The following is a 21,806-nucleotide window of genomic DNA, read 5'->3' on the forward strand; positions in this document are numbered from 1 at the left end:
AAGAGGTCCAGCTCCTTGACAGACACCCCAATATGCTGGGGCTGGATACACAGGCCTGGAGATGCACAATGTGGGGCACGCACCAGGCGCTCCCCATCCGTACTCTCAAGCGGTACACCCTTGAACACAATGACCATAACCAGGTCCAGTCTCCAAACCTTGTCAGCCTGCCTTAAGCAGTCGATTCGTCGGACCTTTCCCTTCTGATCCGGGTTGGAGATGACGCAGCAAGGTGCCTTTTTCCCCGTGATTGTGAGAACAAGGTCTTCTCGGCACTCTGGCCGTATATCCTTCCGCAGCTTGGCCAGTAGACGCGATGCCCACTTCTGCTTCACCTCCACCTTCTCTGCGAGCAACTCATCTTTGGCTGCTCGTTCCTCATCGCACGACATGCGCCTCTCGTGCTTCTTGAAGTACTTGCGCTTCCGTGCTTGCAAGTTGAACCACGTGTAGGCAAACGCACGTACGTGTGGCAGCAACGCCTCAATGAAAGGGTGGAATTCATCCTGGCAGGGTGGAAGGTATAGATGAGAGTTAGGTATATCAAAAAAGGTATTCTGGGTCACAATATTGCACTCAAATGCAATATAATATCATTCTTCTCGGCCACTGACATTATCTGGGAAAAGCATGAAATGTTTCCCATATTTCTAGCTCAGTGGTCTTTGTTATTGAATATATTTTGCACAGAATCTTTTCCTGAATCTTTCAATGAAGTTATAAGTCTGAGGTTTCAATCTGCTGCATATAAACATTAATCTCTATTTTCCTGACACTGAAAAAATAGCTCAGTTTGTGACTCGACTGTGGGTTAAATTCCGCATCAGAACACGATGAATACAAGTTATTATCCTTGTGCTTCACAGGCATCATACAAAGTCCGTTGTCTTTTGGAGGGGACTGAGAACACTGCAAAAAGGCACCTCTCAACACCGTCTTTAAGACCTTAACGATACTGTGGTGACTTCTGATATGAGTGGACTTGATTGGAGGTTCCAAATGTTCCACTAGGAAGACAATGACTTTTTATTGACTAGGAAGACTTTTTATTGGATCAGTAGCACCTACCCTTCACTTATATGGATGCACATATCTAATTGGATCAATAACCGTCCTCTTGCAACTACACAAACATATAGAAGACTTCAGATAACCTTGTCTGAGCGAATACGAAGCACACTGAGTTGCCTGCTTGTCTTCACGAATGGAAGAAAAATATTTCATGCTGATCCTTTTAGAGAATATGCTGACGGGTGATATAGGTACCGTGACCAATTCCAAATGCAGGTCTTGTGTCCTGGAACAACGCTCGTCTCTGGTTGAAACAGGCCAGATGCACCATTAGAGAATTTGGTTTATGCATTGCTTGAGGAGTTTAAAACATTCTTGAGTTTTACTCCTCCAAGAGAATAAAAACCGCATCTCATGAAGCTTAATCATTTTTAGAGGGGACAGGCCATGCTCAAAACGCTGGGTACTTGAAACACTAATACAGCAGGTATGAAAGGTACTGCTGTAGTATTGGAGTTGAAATAGTGTGTGCTGCCTATTATATATATACATATATATATATATATACATATATATATACATATATATATACATATATATATATACATATATATATATACATATATATATATACATATATATATATACATATATATATATACATATACATATATATATATATATATATACATATATATATATATATATATACATATATATATATATACATATATATATATACATATATATATATATATATATATATATACATATATATATATACACATATATATATACATATATATATATATACATATATATACATATATATATATATACATATATATACATATATATATATATATACATATATATACATATATATATATATATGTATATATATGTATATATATATATATATATATATCACCTTTTCTTTGAATACTTATCAATATGATACAGGTAACAAAAGCCTTAAATTTTTTGATGAGCTGAGAGAGAGGTTTGATATTTCAAAAGCAACAAAGCATGTTAGTGATAGGATTGCCAGGATAGCCTCAGCCTCTGATAACCTAGGTAGGCACAATCCCTCTGAGCTGTTTAGCCTTGGTTTGAATCTCAGCCCACCTACAAACTATCACCCTAGTGTTTCACACCACAGGGCGATCCATCATTGTGTGTGCTGTCCATTTGAAGGAGGATAATCTAAAGGAACTAGTGGTTGCTGGTTATTCGGGTTCCCTTGGTGTCTTTCAGGAAGAGGAGGTGAGCTATCAACAGCACCCTGAACAAATTACAGATTCCTGCCACTCTCAGTCGATCATCAAGCCTGGTCGGCTGGTTCGTAAAAGACGGGAAAAAAAACTTTCCCAGCCAACCCCACGAGCTGGGAATAATTGGAGCCAGTAGTAGTAGCAGTAGTCGTGTGCTGGTACAAAGGCCAAATTCCAATTTTTTTACCTTAATGTACAGAAGACTTGCATCAGTGGAATAATTTTGACAAGCTAGCTATAATGTGCAACCTGTGGCTGCAGGTTGCATCATTTCCTGGAGGCACAGCTGTGCCGCTGAAACAGCACCCTCCATTACCAGTACACCGGTACTAATTACACTGAGTCAACCCACCTGGTGTTAATTCAACGACAAACAGGGGCTCAAACTCAAGACCCAAAGACCTTAAGCCAGCCACTCTAAACGCTAAGCCAACACCAGGCTTATAACTTCGACTGCAAAGTCACTGAACGTTGATGCAACAAGCGGGTCAAATTAATCTTTTAATCCCAGTTGAATACGAATCCGCTAACGAGAAATGTGTACACGAACTTGGTTAAATTACAACTGTGTGCACATATCAAGAGGTGACAATGATGGACGCTGTGGGACCTGCATTATTGGACAAGTTTGGATTTTGGAAATACGTGAAGAACCTTGCAAATGATGGCCTTCCAAAGGAAGTACTCCATGTGTGAACATCTCATCAAGACAATTTTTTTTAAAAAACACTATATGTTCATGGTGCCTACACCACTACTTCTTTAATGGTCTCAATTATGTCCACCTTTTTTGTGTCGGTATTATTGTTGGTCCAAGTCATACACAAACCGGTGAGCCATGCCTGACATCAACTGGAGCTGACTTGTGCAGGAATTTCTAATTTCTTCAGGGTGCTGGCGTTAATTTGCATACTATTCACGAAAAATACCTTGGGTATTTTACATCTACCGACTAATGTGAGCAGACGGGACACTCGGCTTAACGACGGCACACTTTTTGAAGCAATGCCTTGCCCCAGGCGAAGCACAAATCCGACAGTTTACAGTCCGATAACGAATCAAACCAAAAAGCGAGGATACTTAAGTGCCTGTTAGAGTATAATTACAGAAAGTGTTTCTACCAGATTACTTATCACAATCAAAGTAAAGGTGCAGGTGCAGTGATTGAGACCTCAACATAAGCCAGTTTCCAACGATAAACAGACAATGCTTCGCAGCTATTCAAGGGTACCGCTCTTATGAATAAATGATGGTGGCATAATGGTGAGAGCGTCTGCTTTCAGTCTCGGGAGTTTGGGAGGTCACTGGTTTCAACCTGACCCCGACCCAATCATACCAAAGACATTAAAATGACAAGTGACATTAAAATGATAAGACTACTTACTTGTTGAATGTTCAGCATTTGAAAAGGGACAACCCTCCTCTGTTAACGTTTCTTGGAAGGAAACTCATAGTATTTTACGATTATTATTATTAAAGGTAAACCTGCTGTCCCATCTGCAAAGCACCCACTTGTCAACAGTACCTTTCAAAAATAATAACCTCTGCATTAGCCTACGAGAGGCACCGCATCAGCAGCATAGCAGCTATGCAGCACTAACTGGACCATTCTGATCAGAATATATCCCATTGCGCTACTGGTTGCATCATTTGTGGAGTTGCAGCTGCAACCCATAGCCAGAGTCTGGTGTTGGCTTAATGATTAGGGTGGTGGGCTTGGGATCCAAGGATCCTGAGTTCAAATCCTGTTTGGCTGTTGAATTAATTCCAGGTGGGGTTGACTCTGCCCGTCATCCTTCCGAGGTCGGCAAAATGAGTGCCAGCATGCTGGTATAGTGTCGGAGTGGCGACCCGTTCAGGATTGTGTCCAACAGCCAAGGAGACTGCTTAAGCAGCACCAACGCTCTGCACAGAGTATGGTCCCAATGGATGGATGAATGGATGGATAGCCAGAGTCATGCCGTGTAATGGTGCAGGTTTGCTGCTATCGATCGCATTTGTAATTTGTGTCGCTATGATGATCCCCACAACCCATTTGAAGGTGTGATGGCATCTGTAATATACGTCGGCATCATGGAAAGCAGTAAATTCTGCACTTTTTGTTCCACCTTTAAAGATATATGGACAATACGTTTCACAATTAACTCCAACGTAGGGAAACCTACTGGATTAAATTATAACTTAACAAACATCTAGAATGAGTTCACTGGTTGCTTGAGTAGTTAAAGACATGTTTTTCCACTGGCTGTACATGCGAGTTTGATTCCCATGTATAGCTGCTCACATTTACCAAACCGTAGTTGGTAAGCAAGCCAAGTACACCAAACACTCAACAGAAGTGGAGGGAGGTTTTCGTCCTGCGGTGGATTCAAAGAGCCTGACTTGGGGTTTTAAAGGAATATTTCAAGTTACACTTTTGTACGAACTGGTTTAACCCACGTTAACGCCATTCGTTGTGCATTGTACTTACATGAGGGTTGCTTGGTTAGCCCGTTGCCTATCGTGTAGAAAATATGAAATAAAAGTAATGTTCAAATAGTAGAAATATTACAAACTATTCTCAATGTGCCCTCAACCTACCGATTGTAGATAACGTCAATTCATTGCTCAAAATGCTCATTCGCGAATGGACCAGTGTTTTTTCTTTACGAATCGACAGCAATATTGAGCTCGCTTTGATAAACGTGATGTGTAATTTAAAGCAATAATGGTATTATTTGCTGCAGACTCAGATTGTTCGAAAGACCGGATGAATTGGCGCAGCCTATGCCGAGGACCCAAGGAACCTGCCCGCTCTGCTGCATCTGGAGCGGGAAGGTCGTTATGATTCAATTCACAAAGTACGGAGAGCGAAAGTAACGTGGGATTTACAATCATTTATTGAAAAAAAAAGGAAATGTAAATTGAACACGTGAAAAAGAAAATCGAATGTTCAAAGGGGGAAGATATTTGTAAAATCTTATGTTATCATTAGATCTAAGAGACCTGTTTCGATATAGCGACCCGTCCATGATTATAACCCGAGACAAGAAACAGCTTCGGCAAAACCTACGGTCTATATAACGCATGGTAGATGAATCATGAATGTAATAAAAATATACAGGATGGTGTTTAGATGAATAATTTTGGTTTGTTAACAATTACGATTTGAAGGTTCACATTTTCACTTTGTGAAATTAAATTATTCACACTGATGATTAATCAATATAAATTTGAATTATGTACACAATTAATCAATGTGCATTCGAATTATTTAAACTAATGATTATTCAATGTAAATTTGAATTATCAATCAATATGAAGTCAAATTATGTATACTGATGACTATTCAATATCAATCAGAATTATTCACACTGATGATTAATCAATGTAAATTCAAATAATTAACACAATTAATTAATCAACGTGAGTTTGAATTACTTACACTGATCATTAATCAATGCTAATTCAAATTATCTACACTGAGATAAATAAATTTAAACTCAAATTATTTACAGCAAATCATGGTGAATTCAACATTTTTACAGATGATTCATGTGAACTCGAATTATTTACACCAATGAAAAATCAATTTGAACTCAAATTATTTACAATGATGATTAACCATTGTAAATTAGAATTATTTACACTGATGATAAATCAATGTGAATTCAAGTTATTTAGACTAATAATTATTCCAAGTGAATTATAATTATTTACACTGATACTTGATCAATTTCAACTAAAATTATTTACATTGGATCAATGTGAACTTGGATTATTTGCACTGATCATTCGTGGGGTGGCTTAGCCCAAATATTCAAAAGAATTGTGCATTTTGTGATACAAGCACCAAATTTGGCACAAATGCACAGCAATATGTTGCGAACATTTTCAGATATTGGGCCACTTGAAATTCTCTCTTTATGTCCGCCATATTGGATTTCAAAATGGCCGCCACTTGAAATCTACATTTGCTATTATCTCTGGACGTAATGCAGTTATTGACTTGATTCTGGGATCTAAATGTATGTTTTTGGAGGCAAGGAATCCAATGGTACCATTTTCAACTTAATATTATCTATCACAGTCTGTTATATAATTTTATTTGGAAATTATCTAGGCAAATATTGGATTCAACACAATACTTTGAAAAGAATGTCTTAGTTCTGTAAATATAAATAAATAAATAAAACTATACTAAATCACTAGTAACAACTCAGACAAGCTCATATATACTGGCAGTCTAAAATATAAATTCACATCAAGTGACTGCAGCAGCACTGTACATCCTGCAACACCGTGCCTACAACCACTACTGTCTGGGAGAAACCAGGGATGCAGAGGACCTTCCGGAGTTTGAAGACTGGTGTTGCCAGAGAGGAGAAGACATCCCCCAGTTTCACTACTGGGCAACCGTGCTGGAACTAGAACGGTTTGTTCTAGTGTATGTGCGTTCTCTCAGGCAGGGATCGTTAATGATGTACCTCGATGCTCTGACAGAGCTGGTCCCCTGGTTCCATGCACTGGATCACACCCACTATGCTAGGTGGATACCAGTGCACCTGAAGGACATGGCCGAACTCACCATCAAACACCCAGATGTAGCCAGGAAATTCAGGGAAAGCCACTTCACCGTTCAGAAAACACAGAGGGTGTTCTCTTCAATCCCGATTGACCAGGCACATGAGCAGAAAAATGCCTGCATCAAAGGAGACGGTGGAGCAGTTGGGCTCACTAACAACCCTAGTGCCCTACGTCGCTGGATGGTTGCGGGACCAGAAGTTGCCAGGGTGATCGAAGAATTCCAGGATGGGAACCAACACTGGAGACGGCAAACAGCAGACACACGTCATCATGATCAGACGCCAAGTGTACAGGCTTCATTTGTGAAAGATGTTCGTTCTCTCGTCGGTGTCATAGAGGAGATGGGCAACGCATTTGAGGAGGAGAGTCAGGATGTAGTCAAACTGGACACAAAGGAGATCGCAGAACCTGCTGCTGTGGAGACCATGATGAATGCCAAGAGGATTGGCCAAGAGCAGTTCGAGGCTTTCACCAGAGAGTGTCTGTTAGACAGAACAAAGGCAGTGGACGCACCCATTCCTCGTAACAAGCTGAAGGTGTTCAGCACTTCCACTCCAAGAAGCCAGAGCATAGGTCAGCAACAGCTCGCCTCCATCAAGAATGACCGTGAACTCTTCGCACGCCTGTACATTGGCTGCCAGACGAGGGATGGAAACCTTGAGGAGTTCTTTTGTCACGAGAATCAGGCATGTCCTCCTGCATTGTCTGATGGTGGAAGCCTCTGCACTGGTACCAAGAGTGATCTCCTCACATGCTTGGAAGAAGTCTCCGACGCAAAGACAGAGACTCCTGTCACGACCTGTATTGTGCTTGATGGAGCAGCCATCGTCCAGATGCTGAAGCCGGCTGCATCAAAGACCTTTGAAGAGTATGCACAACAGATCTTCATCCCATATATGTCCACAAAGCTGCAAACAGTGTCACGCCTGGATCTGGTCTGGGATATTTACCTTGCTGATTCACTGAAAGGTAGTACACGTGCAAAGCGGGGACAAGGTGTGCGGAGACGTGTGGTGGCTGCTGCAGCCATACCAGGAAACTGGCAGAACTTCCTACGAGTGGACAGCAACAAGACCGAGCTGTTCAGGTTCCTCTCAGCAGGTCTCATGGAATGGTTTGACCAGGAGGACAAGCAACTCGTCATTACTGATGGAGAGGCAGTGCTCAGCAAGCCACTACTGCCAGATCTGACCTCACTTGCCCCATGTAACCATGAAGAAGCTGACAGTCGGATGTTGCTGCATGCATCTCACGCAGTCCAGCATGGACACCATGCAATACTCATCCGGACCGTAGACACCGATGTTGTGGTGCTGGCAGTGTCCCTGGCACAGGAGTTGCAACCAGAAGAGAAACTGTGGCTGGCATTCGGAACAGGCCAGAGTTTCCGATACCTAGCAGCAGACGAAATAGCAGCTGGATTGGGACGAGAGAAGGCTCGTGCACTACCAATGTTCCACGCTCTAACTGGATGCAACACTGTGTCTAGTTTTCATAGACATGGCAAGAAGACTGCGTGGGCAGTCTGGACGGTACTGCCAGAACTCACTGAGGCGCTGCTGCTGCTGTCCTCTGCACCTCGTGACATACCAGACGATGCAATGTGCATCATCGAGAGGTTCGTGATCCTGTTGTATGATCGAACCAGCAAATGCACAGACATTGACAAGGCCAGGAGGAAACTCTTCGCAAGGAAGAACAATGTGCAGCTCATCCCTCCAACGAAGGCAGCTCTGGAGGAACATGTCAAGAGGGCAGTGTATCAAGGTGGACATGTGTGGGGTCAGATAATGCTGCCAGCACCAGAGCTCCCTCCACCAACCAACTGGGGTTGGTCAAGGACTGGAGAAGGACAGTACACACTTTACTGGACCAGGCTAACTGAGGCAGCTCACAGCTGCATTGAGCTGGTTTCTTGCAAGTGCAAGAAAGGGTGTGTGAGGCGCTGCAAGTGCAAAAAGGCTGCCCTTCAGTGCACAGCCCTCTGTGTGTGTGTGTGAAGGGGACTGCACATGACGATGAGTCAACAACATACATGTACTTGTGGCAATGCTGAACTTGTTAACATGACACTGTTTATGTACACGCATCTTCAGTACCGGTATATACCTAGCCTCAGATACCAGTACACCGAGCCTCAAATACTAGACCATCTAGCATGTCAGTATTATACCTAAGACATTTTCAGAACTAAAGGCCCGGTCACACCTTGACGTTTTAGCCAGCGATGGCAACGTATTAAAATGTATGTAAAACGCTGGCTTACGTTGAACTTTTGATGTTTTTTTTTTTAAAGATTCGGACGTATTCATCGCGACTTGGTCTTATGTATAACGCATTGGTAGCGGACACAGAACGTTTCGTTGTGTTATAGATAACTTATACCAACGAATGCGGAACCTGTTGTCGGCCTACACAACCGATGCCCAACAATAGTCTAACTTAGGCATAGCGCGTTGCACGCATCGCCGACGACGTCGTGACGTAGCCTATTAAAAGGCTGACGCACAACGATTCGAATCATAACTGCCGTAGAAATGGAAGTGACAACATCGCGGTCACACCTTGGCGATCTTGCCAGCGTATGCCGACCTAAGAAAAATGTGTCTAAAACGTTGGGACACGTCAAATACGGTATGGGTAAGTTTGGTATACGTGAGTACAACGCTAAAGTACGCTATCATACGTCGTAGTAAGTAGAGTACGTCAAGAAATTTTAAACATGTTCAAAATTTTTGGACGTACTCGGCGTATGACACACGTTCCGCATGCGATGGGGATAAGTTTTACACACGATATGTGGACGCTTACACACGTCCACAAACGCTACTTATAAACTACTCATAAGTCGAAACACGTCGCGGTAATGTCTTTTTTTACGCGAAACTTATTTCTAACTTATGTTTGACGTGCTTTGAACCAATTCTTTACGTAGTCCCAACACACATCGACGTATGTAGACGTATTCCAATGACGTCTTCCGGTCGACAAAAAAAAAATAAATGAACATGTTTCTAGCTTACAACTGCCATATAAAGACGTGTTCCCAGCGGTTTTGGGAATTGGTATATAAAAATGCTGCTCATAAAAGGGAACCCAACAGTGTTTTCGAGTCCTTTTTGAGTCGATGTCCATGTCAGCAGTAACAGTATCAGTATCAGTATTAGTATTAGTATTAGTATTAGTATTAGTAGTAGTTTGTTCATGTTGGCAGTAGTAGGCGAGTGTGAGGGGGAGGGTGTGGGTTATGATGGATCCTCCTTGCGTCCGCGTGTCCACGGGTAGGAGACATCTTTTCACCATTGTTCGAAGTTCTTCGAGGCTAATTTTTATGGGGCTTTTTCAACAATGAGCTATAGCTTGTTTTTACGATTTAGGTCTATTCATAACGGGTTGGACAAATGCACAATGAACTAATAATGTGCATAGAGCGCTTCGATTACTTATAGATACGATATACCAACGAATAATTATCGTGAAGCCGGCGTTCACAAACTATGCCCAACGATAGCCTAATTTATCCATATCGTGCGGCAGTTTATCTTTGCCGGTGACGTAGGGTTTGCTATTCATCGGCTGCCACTCAACGATTTAAATGGCTGCATCTCCACTATTGAAAGTAGACGCTTGCGCTCAAAAATTGGATTTTTTTTTACACTCAACGACTTTTAAACGGTACCACTCAACTATTTTCATTGTTTACAATGAACGATTTAAATTGCTGTCACTCGCCTTTGTTTTTTGACGCTGGCGCTCGGAAATTTTAATCGTTTCTATTGAACGTGCTAAATCGCTCAAACCCCACTATAGAAAGTAGACGCTTGCGCTCAACAATTGGATTTTTTTTTTTACACTCAACGAATTTTAAACGGTACCACTCAGCTATTTTCATTGTTTACAATGAACGATTTAAATTGCTGTCACTCGCCTTTGTTTTTTGACGCTGGGGTTTTGAAATTTGAAGCGTTTCTTCTGAACTTGTTAAAACGCTCAAACTCGACTATTTTAAATAGACGCTGCCGATGGACAATTGGAATCATAGCCAAGCTAGACATCGAAGTGTGAACATCCTCGTCATGCCGAAGAAAAGTTTGAAGAATGCTGCAAATAAGTGTCCTGGCCGTGGCCGTGGACGCTGACGCAAGGACGATCCATTATACCGACGTCTTTCAGCCTATGAGTAACTTAAAAGTAACGTCTGTCGACGTGTGGCAACGATCGCGTAACGTGCCAACAACACGTTAATCATAGGTTAGAAATAGGTTTCGGGTACGCTAAACATTACTTCGGCGTGTCTCAACTTATGATTAACTTACAAGTAGCATGTGTTGACGTCTGTCAACGATCGCAGACCGTGCATACAACTTGTGGCCAGCGTAGTGGAACGTGTGAGTCATACGCCGGCATACATCGTGAAATTTCAAGCATGAAAAAATTTGAGGACAACCAAAAAGTACAACGTTTAAAGCCAGCGTACAACGACGTATGGCAGTGTTTTTCAGCGTGCTCTCAATGTTATCAAAACTTACCCATAACGTATTCAACGTGTGCCAGCGTTTTAGAAAAAAAAATTAAAAATCGGCATACGTTGGCTAAAACGTCAAGGTGTGACCGGGCCTTAAGACATTCTTTTCAAAGTATTGTGTTGAATCCAATATTTGCCTAGATAATTTCTAAATAAAATTATATAACAGACTGTGATAGATAATATTAAGTTGAAAATGGTACCATTGGATTCCTTGCCTCCAAAAACATATATTTAGATACCAGAATCAAGTCAATAGCTGCATTACGTCCAGAGATAATAGCAAATGTAGATTTCAAGTGGCGGCCATTTTGAAATCCAATATGGCGGACATAAATAGAGAATTTCAAGTGGCCCAATAACTGAAAATGTTCACAACATATTAATGTACATTTGTGCGAAATTTGGTGCTTGTATCACAAAATGCACAACAGGTTTGCTCTGCTGCTACACTACATTAATCAATGTGAATTTGAATTATTTACACTGATGAAACCTGGATTTCAATTATTTACATTGATCATTTGTGTGAATTCGAATTATTTACACAAATCATTAATCAATGTGATTTCAAATTACAGACAATGACAATTAATCAAGATTGATTAACATTATTTACACTGATGATTATTTCATTTAAATTCTAATTATTTATGCTGATGAAAAATCAATGTGTATTTCAATTATTTACACTGATGATAAATCAAGGTGAATTCAAATGATTTACACTGTTGATTAATCAATGTGAATTCAGATGATTTACACCGATGATGGACAATAAGTAAATGTGAATTTAAGTTAGTTCCACTGATGATAAATTAATGTGAATTTGAATTATTTACACTGACGATAAATTAACGTGAATTTGAATTATTTACAATGATGATAAATCAATGTGAATTTTAATTATTTCAACTGTAAATTAAGCAATGTGAATTGGAATTATTTACACTTCATTAGTCATTGTGACTTTGAATTATTTACACTGATGATAAATCAATGTGAATTAGAATTATTTACACTGTTGATTAATCAATGTGAATTTGAATTATCGATATATTAATACTGAAGGACCAATTTTGTGCTCCTCCTTGCGGTCGCGTCACGTTTTTCTCGGTACTGTGACCTGGACTGAAAGAAACTTCGTACCTGTAAGAGTGCATCACACATAGTGGCAATAGTCAACCTTCAACTCTGAAGCAGAATAAACACTTTTCGCTTTACATTCGTTTACATGACGATAGCGACGTGTGATGTCACTGCTGAGAGGCGTAAGGACGTCATGACATCATCGGTCATTCGCTGACATCATTATGTCCGTCGTCGACAGACTGTCACCGCTGAGCAGTGCAATTCCACTCCTCGAAAATAGCGTCTGCAATGTAAAACCCTCTTCGGCGCATGCTGACTCCCTCAGAATGTGAATTTGACACAAAAAAAATGTAACAAGAAACATTGTATCTATCTATCTATATATTAATACTGAAGGACCAATTTTGTGCTCCTCCTTGCGGTCGCGTCACGTTTTTCTCGGTACTGTGACCTGGACTGAAAGAAACTTCGTACCTGTAAGAGTGCATCGCACATCGTGGCAATAGTCAACTTCCAAATCTGAAGCAGAATAAACACTGTTCCTTTTACATGGCGACGTGTGACGTCACCGCTGAGAGGCGTCAGGACGTCATGACATCATTGGTCATTCGCTGACGTCATTACGTCCGTCGTCGGCAGACCGTTACCACTGAGAGTGTAATTCCACTCCTCGAAAATAGCGTCTGCAATGTAAAACCCTCTTCTGCACATGCTGACTACTTCAGAATGTCAATTTGACACAAAAAATGTAACAAGAAACATTGTATCTTCAATATATTAATACTGAAGGACCAATTTTGTGCTCCTCCTCACGGTCGAGTCACGTTTTTCTCGGTACTCTGACCTGGATTAAAAGAAACTTCGTACCTGTAAGAGTGCATCGCACATAGTGGCAATAGTCAACTTTCAACTATGAAGCAGAATAAACACTTTTCGTTGAGACGCGGGGCGAGGAGTGAAGAGGCGGGGGCAGGGGATGAAGAGATGGGGGGCAAGGAGTGAAGAGGTGGGGGCGGGGGATGAAGAGGCGGGGGGCAAGGTAAGTAAATTTTTGGGTGGGGGTAAGCAAATTGAAAGCGGAAGACGGGGGAAATGGGGCGGGGGATGAGTGGGCTGGGGGTGAATTAGGCGGGGTTGAGTGTGAGGGGGTGGACAGAGGGGCGGGGCGAGTGGGGCGGGGAATCAAGAGACGGGGGGTGAAGGGGCGGGGCCGGGGTAATTAAATTTTTGGGCGGGGGTAAGCAAATTGAATGGGGCAGGGGTGGGGGATGAGTAGGCGGGGGCAAGCACACCCTGTCCAGTCCATGTCCCTCGAGTGTGTGTGAGCTGGTGAGGGTTGTTGAATGAACAGAATCTGTCTGCGACGGGGTTTCGGCTAGTCTATATATTAATACTGAAGGACCAATCTTGTGCTCCTCCTCGCGGTCGCGTCACGTTTTTCTCGGTACTGTGACCTGGACTGAAAGAAACTTCGTACCTGTAAGAGTGCATCGCACATAGTGGCAATAGTCAACTTTCAACTCTGAAGCAGAATAAACACTTTTCGTTCATGGAACGGAATCCGTCTGTGACGGGGTTCCGGCTAGTTTACACTATTATTTAAATCAATGTGTATTCAAATTATTCACTCTGTTGATTAATCAATGTGAGTTTGAATTATTTACACTGTTGATTAATCAATGTGAGTTTGAATTGTTTAAAATAATGATTAATCAAAGTGAGTTTGAATTATTTGCAAGAATGATTAATCAATGCGAGTTTGAATTATTTACATGAACGATTTATCAATGCGACTTTGAATTATTTACACTAATGATTAATCAATGTGTGTTTCAATTATTTACACTGATGAATAATCAATGTAAATTATAATTATTTAAACGAATGACATAAAAACACACACTTCCAGTGCACCACACAAGCTGCAGGATCTGGAATTGACAGACCAAGAAAATAATGTTATGGTTGTGAGGGTAAATGAAGGAATTCAATGGGGAATATTGCATTGTGTGGAGTTGCTTGGTCCGTGGACGTGTAGGAGGCATCTCGATGAAACGATGTAGGGAACCTGTGAGCTTAAGTGTTTCATGTCACCACACGGGGAGGTGGTGCGGTGTTACGCCCCCAAGGCTGATGATTGATGGGCGTGACGTCAGAAGCTAGCCAAGCAGGTAGAAGCCCCGCTTTCCTGGGTTTAGTTTGAGTCGGCCACGCCCCGGAGGTGGAAGATTGAGAGGCATGATCAAATAGGAAGGGATGGTGGCGCATTTTGAGAGGCAATAGTTGAGGGTGAGCACATGCCCAAGGTGGATGGCGCAATCCTTGTATTAGTGTTGAGGCGATTTGGCTCACGTGGTAAGGCAAGACGCTGGCCTTTGGCTCTTGGTTTGGTCGGTGAGGACGATCGGTGCACAAAGCCATTGCACTGGGTCTCTGAGCCTTGGTGTGGAGTGCCACTCGAGGATTGCCTGACGGGCATTTGTCCCACCACGAGATAAGCAACGAGGCACCATTTTTGTTGCGCGTGTCTGCAACTGCGAATAGAAGCACCTCAATTCCAAGTTCCACAAAGACCGGTTCTGGGCCAAGCTAAGTACAAGAATACTTGAAAGAAAGGGCTTTTTTTTCTTCCCCCTTTGTCTGTATTTGAGTCTGTGTGAAGAGGTGCCTCGACTGTAGGATTTATTTACTTTATTATTATCATTACCTTTTGAATGATTGTCTTTTGTAAATACTTGTATATTTCCATTAAATGTGTTCCTTTTAAGAAGTTGTATCCATGTATTGGTAGTGGGGTTCGAGTATAACCCCTCCTTGTGCTGTCCTGGTGGAGTGCCCCTGTGCTGTGCTCCTCCACCCCTCCACAATTGCGCCCCCTTCTCACACGCATATTAATCTCTGAGTCATGGCTGTAGGCCTTCAAAGAGAGAAGCTTGGCCATCTGTCCAGGAAGGGGTAAAACCCCTGGACATACTGACCACGATGCAATGCCTGGACTCCCTCATTGGCCACAGTACAGAGCAACGTCCACAAATAGACCCTCTGCCTCAAACTCCTTTTAATTTAAAGTAACTTCCACCACAAAGTGATAAAAGTTCTGGCCTCGTCCCTGTGCCTGGCCAGTGCCAACCATTTCGGATGTCCCTGTATTGTTAATGATCTGCATGCATCAGCAGCACTTATTTGATCTCGACAGCAGCATGATCATGACTAAAACGACATAAGGAGGTAGTGGACTATTATCCTGAAAGACTGGAGAGAAAGAAGTAGGATTGGCTGGATGCTGGAGGATACAGAAGAGAGTTTAGAGATGGTGAGGGAGACGAGATAACGAGCTGTGGAAACACAGACATTGGGATGGTCAATAGACTCGTCAAGTAGGTGGGATCATGCTATAGGCATCATCGACATCCAACTGAGAGAACAATAACACAACAATGGGGATAAAATATGTATATGATGTAACAATTCAAGACAAACAGGAAAGCTTCTTTCTGATGTTTTGACTCTTGCTGATGATAAGGTTGATTTTATTTATTTGTTTGCCATCTGTGGCTGCTTAACTGCATCATTTCCTGGGGTACAGCTGTGCCACTGATGCAATGCCTCTGTTACCAGCATGCTGGTACTCATTTTTCCGACCTCATAAGCAACCCTACTTGGTGTTAATTCAAAGGCCCGACAGGGACTTGAACTTGAGACCCGAAGATCTTAAGCCAGCCACCTTAACCATTAACTCCAGACCCTAGGATCTTAAGCCAGTCACCTTAACCGTAAAGCCAACACCAGGCTTAAAGTTGATCTAATGACGCATGGTCATGATGAGTTTTGTCATCAATAAAGTACAGTGAAAGTTTCATCAGTGTTTAATGCAATCCATCAGTTCAGTCAATTTCATGTTATCGTTACAATGAAAATCAGTTTTGAATTTTTCTTCGCTTCCTAAACCTCACAAAATTGCTTGTATGAAGGGAAATATAAAGATGTGGATATTAAATTTGTGCTTTCCGGATTATGGATGAAGAGCTGGAATGTGTGCACTCATGGATCTCAAACAATTCAAGCAAAGCTTAACGTATATTTTCATCTCGAAAGGCTTCCCTTCATGAAGATCCACGCTCGCTCTTTATCCTCCAGCAAAACAGACTGGCATTCTCAAAATGCCACTTCAAAGCCATTTCATTGTATGTACACCACTCAAAATTTTCTCAGAATGATATACTCACATAATCTTACAAAACACCAGTGATGTCTTATTTTCATTAAACAAGTATAATGTATGGTTGGTAAGGATCCCTGTGTCGTAAGAGGCGACCAGGGTTGCGTCAGGAAGGGCATCCGGTGTAAAACATGTGCCAAACCACTATGCGGATCATATGGATGATCCGCTGTGGCGACCCCTAACGGGAAGAAGAAGAAGAAGAAGAAGAAGAAGAAGAAGAAGAAGAAGAAGAAGAAGAAGAAGAAGAAGAAGAAGAAGAAGAAGAAGAAGAAGAAGAAGAAGAAGAAGAAGAAGAAGAAGAAGAAGAAGAAGAAGAAGAAGAAGAAGAAGAAGAAGAAGAAGAAGAAGAAGAAGAAGAAGAAGAAGAAGAAGAAGAAGAAGAAGAAGAAGAAGAAGAAGAAGAAGAAGAAGAAGAAGAAGAAGAAGAAGAAGAAGAAGAAGAAGAAGAAGAAGAAGAAGAAGAAGAAGAAGAAGAAGAAGAAGAAGAAGAAGAAGAAGAAGAAGAAGAAGAAGAAGAAGAAGATATGGTTGGTAAGGATAAAAATTTCCCAACAATTATAAATTTAAAAACAAGTAAAACTATGGCCTTTCTTGGACGATCAAGAAGTCGGTAGACTTCTTATGTCGGGATGGCCTGAACAATCCATTTGCTCATTACAACATAAATCCTCATTTTAAAAAATGTCCCGAAATAAAACTTATAAACATATAAATTAACGACCACTCATCTGCAGAGCATTCCCAATTCAACAACACTCATTAAATTTTGGGACATCCTCGTTGAAGAAAAATGAGAGACCCAAAAATTCACGATTGTCATTATTCTTGTTCTCATTATTTTCTGACAGCCTAACTCAAAAGTGGTTTAAGCTATGAACTTCGTCCAACATGAATCCACTGCATTTTATAGTGGAAAGGTGCAAACTGATCGAAATTTTAAGAGTTTGAATGGATTCCATGAAAAGTATGCAAAACTGCATTCCTTTACAAAGTAATTAGGGATCAGAGGGGTGGGTAAGATTATGACTCTCAGTCTGATGGGGTGGGGCTGCCAGACACATTTGCCCAAGGCCAATCAGACAAACGTGGCTGTGGTTAACAGTGAAATATGACACGTAGAGACAACTCTGTGTATATATATATATATACATATATATATATATATATATATATATATATATATATATATATATATATATATATATACATATATACATATATTTATATACATATATATATACATATATAAATATATATATACATATATAAATATATATATATACAGATATATATATATATATATATATATATATATATATATATACATATATACACATATACATATATATACATATACATACATATACATATATATATATATATACATATATATACATATATATATATATATATATGTATATATATATATATATATATATATATATATGTATATATGTATGTATGTATATATATACATACATATATATACATATACATATACATACACATATATATACACATATATATACATATACATACATATACATATACATATATATACATATACATATACATACATACATATATACATATATATATATATATATATATATATATATATACATATACATACACATATACACACAAGTCTGGAGACGGCGATAGTTCACGAGCAATGGACACGGTTCGCCTTTGTTATTTTTTGACCTTCGAGGGGACGCCATGGGCAAACTGGCAGGAATTGGGAAAAACGTAAATGATGAAAGTTGTAGGACTCGAAGAGCACTACTTGCATTTGAAACCGTTGAAAACCCTAGGAGCTCGATGCCAAATTTATTGATTTTTTTGACATTTTCTAAGTTCGTGACCTTGTGACCTTGACTTTGGTACGAAAATGAAAAATCGAGCTCCGTGGGGCCATGCAGGTGCCATTGGGCAAACCAAATACCGAAATCCCTGCCAGATTCGACAAATCCCCTCAGAGAAGATGTAACTTGAAACTGGCTACCACCTAAAAACACGTTTTTTGGGCGAGGCTCCACCCATAATGGGCACAGCACGCCAATTCTCCGGAAAACGCAACTCGATCATGATACAAACCTCGCACCCTAATTTTATCAAGATCGGATAAAAACCCATGGAGCTATGCTCGGGACAGACAGACAGACACACACCCATAACTAACATAGTGGTCACTTACTGACTCGTGAACCAATATATATATATATATATATATATATATATATATATATATATATATATATATATATATATATATATATATATATATATATATATGTGTGTATGTATATGTATGTATGTATATATATACAGTGGGGAGAACAAGTATTTGATACACTGCCGATTTTGCAGGTTTTCCCACTTACAAAGCATGTAGAGGTCTGTAATTTTTATCATAGGTACACTTCCACTGTGAAAGACGGAATGTAAAACAAAAATCCTGAAAATCACATTGTATGATTTTAAAATAATTAATTTGCATTTTATTGCATGAAATAAGTATTTGATCACCTACCAACCAGTAAGAATTCCAGCTCTCACAGACCTGTTCGTTTTGTCTTTAAGAAGCCCTCCCATTCTCCACTAATTACCTGTATTAACTGCAACTGTTTGAACTCGTTATCTGCATAAAAAGACAGCTGTCCACACTCAATCAATCAGACTCCAACCTCTCCACAATGGGCAAGACCAGAGAGCTGTCAATGGACATCAGGGATAAAATTGTAGACATGCACAATGCTGGGATGGGCGACAGGACAATAGGCAAGCAGCTTGGTGAGAAGGCAACAACTGTTGGCGCAATTATTAGAAAATGAAAGAAGTTCAAGATAACAGTCAATCTCCCTCGGTCTGGGGCTCCATGCAAGATCTCACCTCGTGGAGCCTCAATTATCATGAGAAAGGTGAGGGATCAGCCCAGAACTACAGGGCAGGACCTGGTCAATGACCTGAAGAGAGCTGGGACCACAGTATCAAAATAAACCATCAGTTACACACTACGCCGTCATGGATTAAAATCCTGCAGCGCACGCAAGGTCCCTCTGCTCAAGCCAGCGCATGTCCAGGCCTGTCTGAAGTTTGCCAATGACCATCTGGATGATCCAGAGGAGGAATGGGAGAAGGTCATGTGGTCTGATGAGACCAAAATAGAGCTTTTTGGTTTAAACTCCACTCGCCGTGTTTGGAGAAAGAAGAACGATGAGTACAACCCCAAGAACACCATCCCAACAGTGAACAATGGAGGTGGAAACATCATTATTTGGGGATGCCTTTCTGCAAAGGGGACAGGACGACTTCACCGTATTGAGGGGAGGATGGATGGGAGCATGTATCACGAGATCTTGGTCAACAACCTCCTTCCGTCAACAAGAGCATTTTCGATGGGGCGTGGCTGGGTCTTCCAGCATGACAACAACCCGAAACACACAGCCAGGGCAACTCAGGAGTGGCTCAGTAAGAAGCATCTCAAGGTCCTGGAGTGGCCTCGCCAGTCTACAGAGCTGAACCCAATAGAAAATCTTTGGAGGGAGCTGAAAGTCTGTGTTGCCCAGCGACAGCCCCAAAACCTGAAGGATCTGGAGAAGATCTGTATGGAGGAGTGGGCCAAAATCCCTGCTGCAGTCTGTGCAAACCTGGTTAAGAACTCCAGGAAACGTCTGATCTCTGTAATTACAAACAAAGGTTTCTGTACCAAATATTAAGTTGTTTTTCTGATGTATCAAATACTTATTTCATGCAATAAAATGCAAATTAATTATTTAAAAATCATACAATGTAATTTTCAAGATTATTATTTTCGATTCCGTCTTTCACAGTTGAAGTGTACATATGATAAAAAAATTACAGACCTCTACATGCTTTGTAAGTGGGAAAACCTGAAAAATCGGCAGGATATCAAATACTTGTTCTCCCCACTGTATATATATATATATGTATATGTATGTATGTATATGTATGTATATGTATATATATATATATATATATATATATATATATATATATATATATATATATATATATATATATATATATATATATATATATACATTGTTACGAATTTGGAATACAATTGCACACAACATACAGGTTCCCTTAGTCAGCTATGTCGATAAGTGCATGATTCCTAGATAGCTCACCTTCCATTGTTTAAATGTTTTGAAATCGATTAGATGCGGGATCGATTTAATAGTTAGGGAGCGAACAATGGAGACGTCCCTCCCCCTCTTCTGCGAAGAGGAAGAAGAACCCTGCCATCCCGTGGTGTCAACAACTCCCTCTCACCCGTGGTTGAGCGGGGGGTGGATCACGAGGGCATGAGTCACGCCGGGTGCGGAGGAGGGGTGGGAAAGATAAAGGGGAGATCCTTTCTTTGTTCGTGTGGGAGTCCCGTGGTAGGACTGAGTTTGTGGGCTGAGTTTGTGGGAGTCCCGTGGTCGGGCTGAGTTCATGGGCTGAGTTCGTGGGAGTCCCGTGGCAGAGTTCGTAAAGAAGTCCCGTTCTGAGTCCCGTGTGCAGAGTTTGTGCTGAGTCCCGTGGGAGGAGTAAGCTTTATGCTTTGGAGAGAGCAGTCGTTTAGCAGGCCATCGGGTCCTGCTTGGCTTGCTTGGCTTGAGGCCTTCGGAAGCTTTTTGCTTCGGCTGGCTCAGTGAGCTTCGGCTGCTGCTTTGTTTTGGAAGGAACTTGAGCCGGTTGTTCGGCTCGAGCTGCGAGTGGAGGCTTCTTCCTCTTCTTCCACTTCTTCTTGGTTCGTGGAGCTTTTCGTTCTCCATTTTGTTTCCCGGCTTGGTGCGACGCATCGGCCTCTTCTTGGAGTTGGATCCTCGGGGAAGCAACGATCGACAGGAAGGATCGGCGCCTCATCTCACCGGCACGTGTTGGGAAGCATGGGAGGATTCGCGGGAGCTCGGGAAGGATCGCGGCGATTGGATCCAGCTCGCTCTCGCTGGAGCCCGGGTCCGGACAAGTTGAAGACCACACGAGGTGGAAAGGTTCGAGTCAAGCTCTGAGTTTCAGCTCACCTGTCCTCCGAGCTGGAGCTCGTGATTAAAGGCCTCAGCCACCATTTCATGTGCGTGTGTGTGTGTGTGTGTGTGTG

General features: G+C 41.3%; 1 protein-coding gene across 10 annotated transcripts in view; it reads right to left on the reverse strand.

The window, feature by feature from the left end:
* The window catches only part of LOC147025186 (nuclear factor 1 A-type-like), a 265,419-nt gene that overhangs the window by 205,483 nt on the left and 38,130 nt on the right, over nucleotides 1-21,806 (reverse strand). For 9 of the 10 annotated variants that reach the window (XR_015059376.1, XM_085885868.1, XM_085885866.1 and 6 more), the window contains exon 2: nucleotides 1-506. This exon is cut by the window's left edge and continues 26 nt beyond it. Coding sequence is in view for 9 of the 10 variants with exons in the window: in XM_085885868.1 (XP_085741994.1) it covers nucleotides 1-506 (506 nt within the window). In the remaining variant the exon portion in view is untranslated. Of the gene's footprint in view, nucleotides 507-21,806 lie in introns of those variants that run through there. The other variant, XM_085885873.1, reaches the window with a different exon arrangement.

The sequence above is a fragment of the Eptatretus burgeri genome, chromosome 6, assembly GCF_056783735.1.
Source record: "Eptatretus burgeri isolate ZD-2024b chromosome 6, Ebu_testis_v1, whole genome shotgun sequence".
Taxonomy (NCBI): domain Eukaryota; kingdom Metazoa; phylum Chordata; class Myxini; order Myxiniformes; family Myxinidae; genus Eptatretus; species Eptatretus burgeri.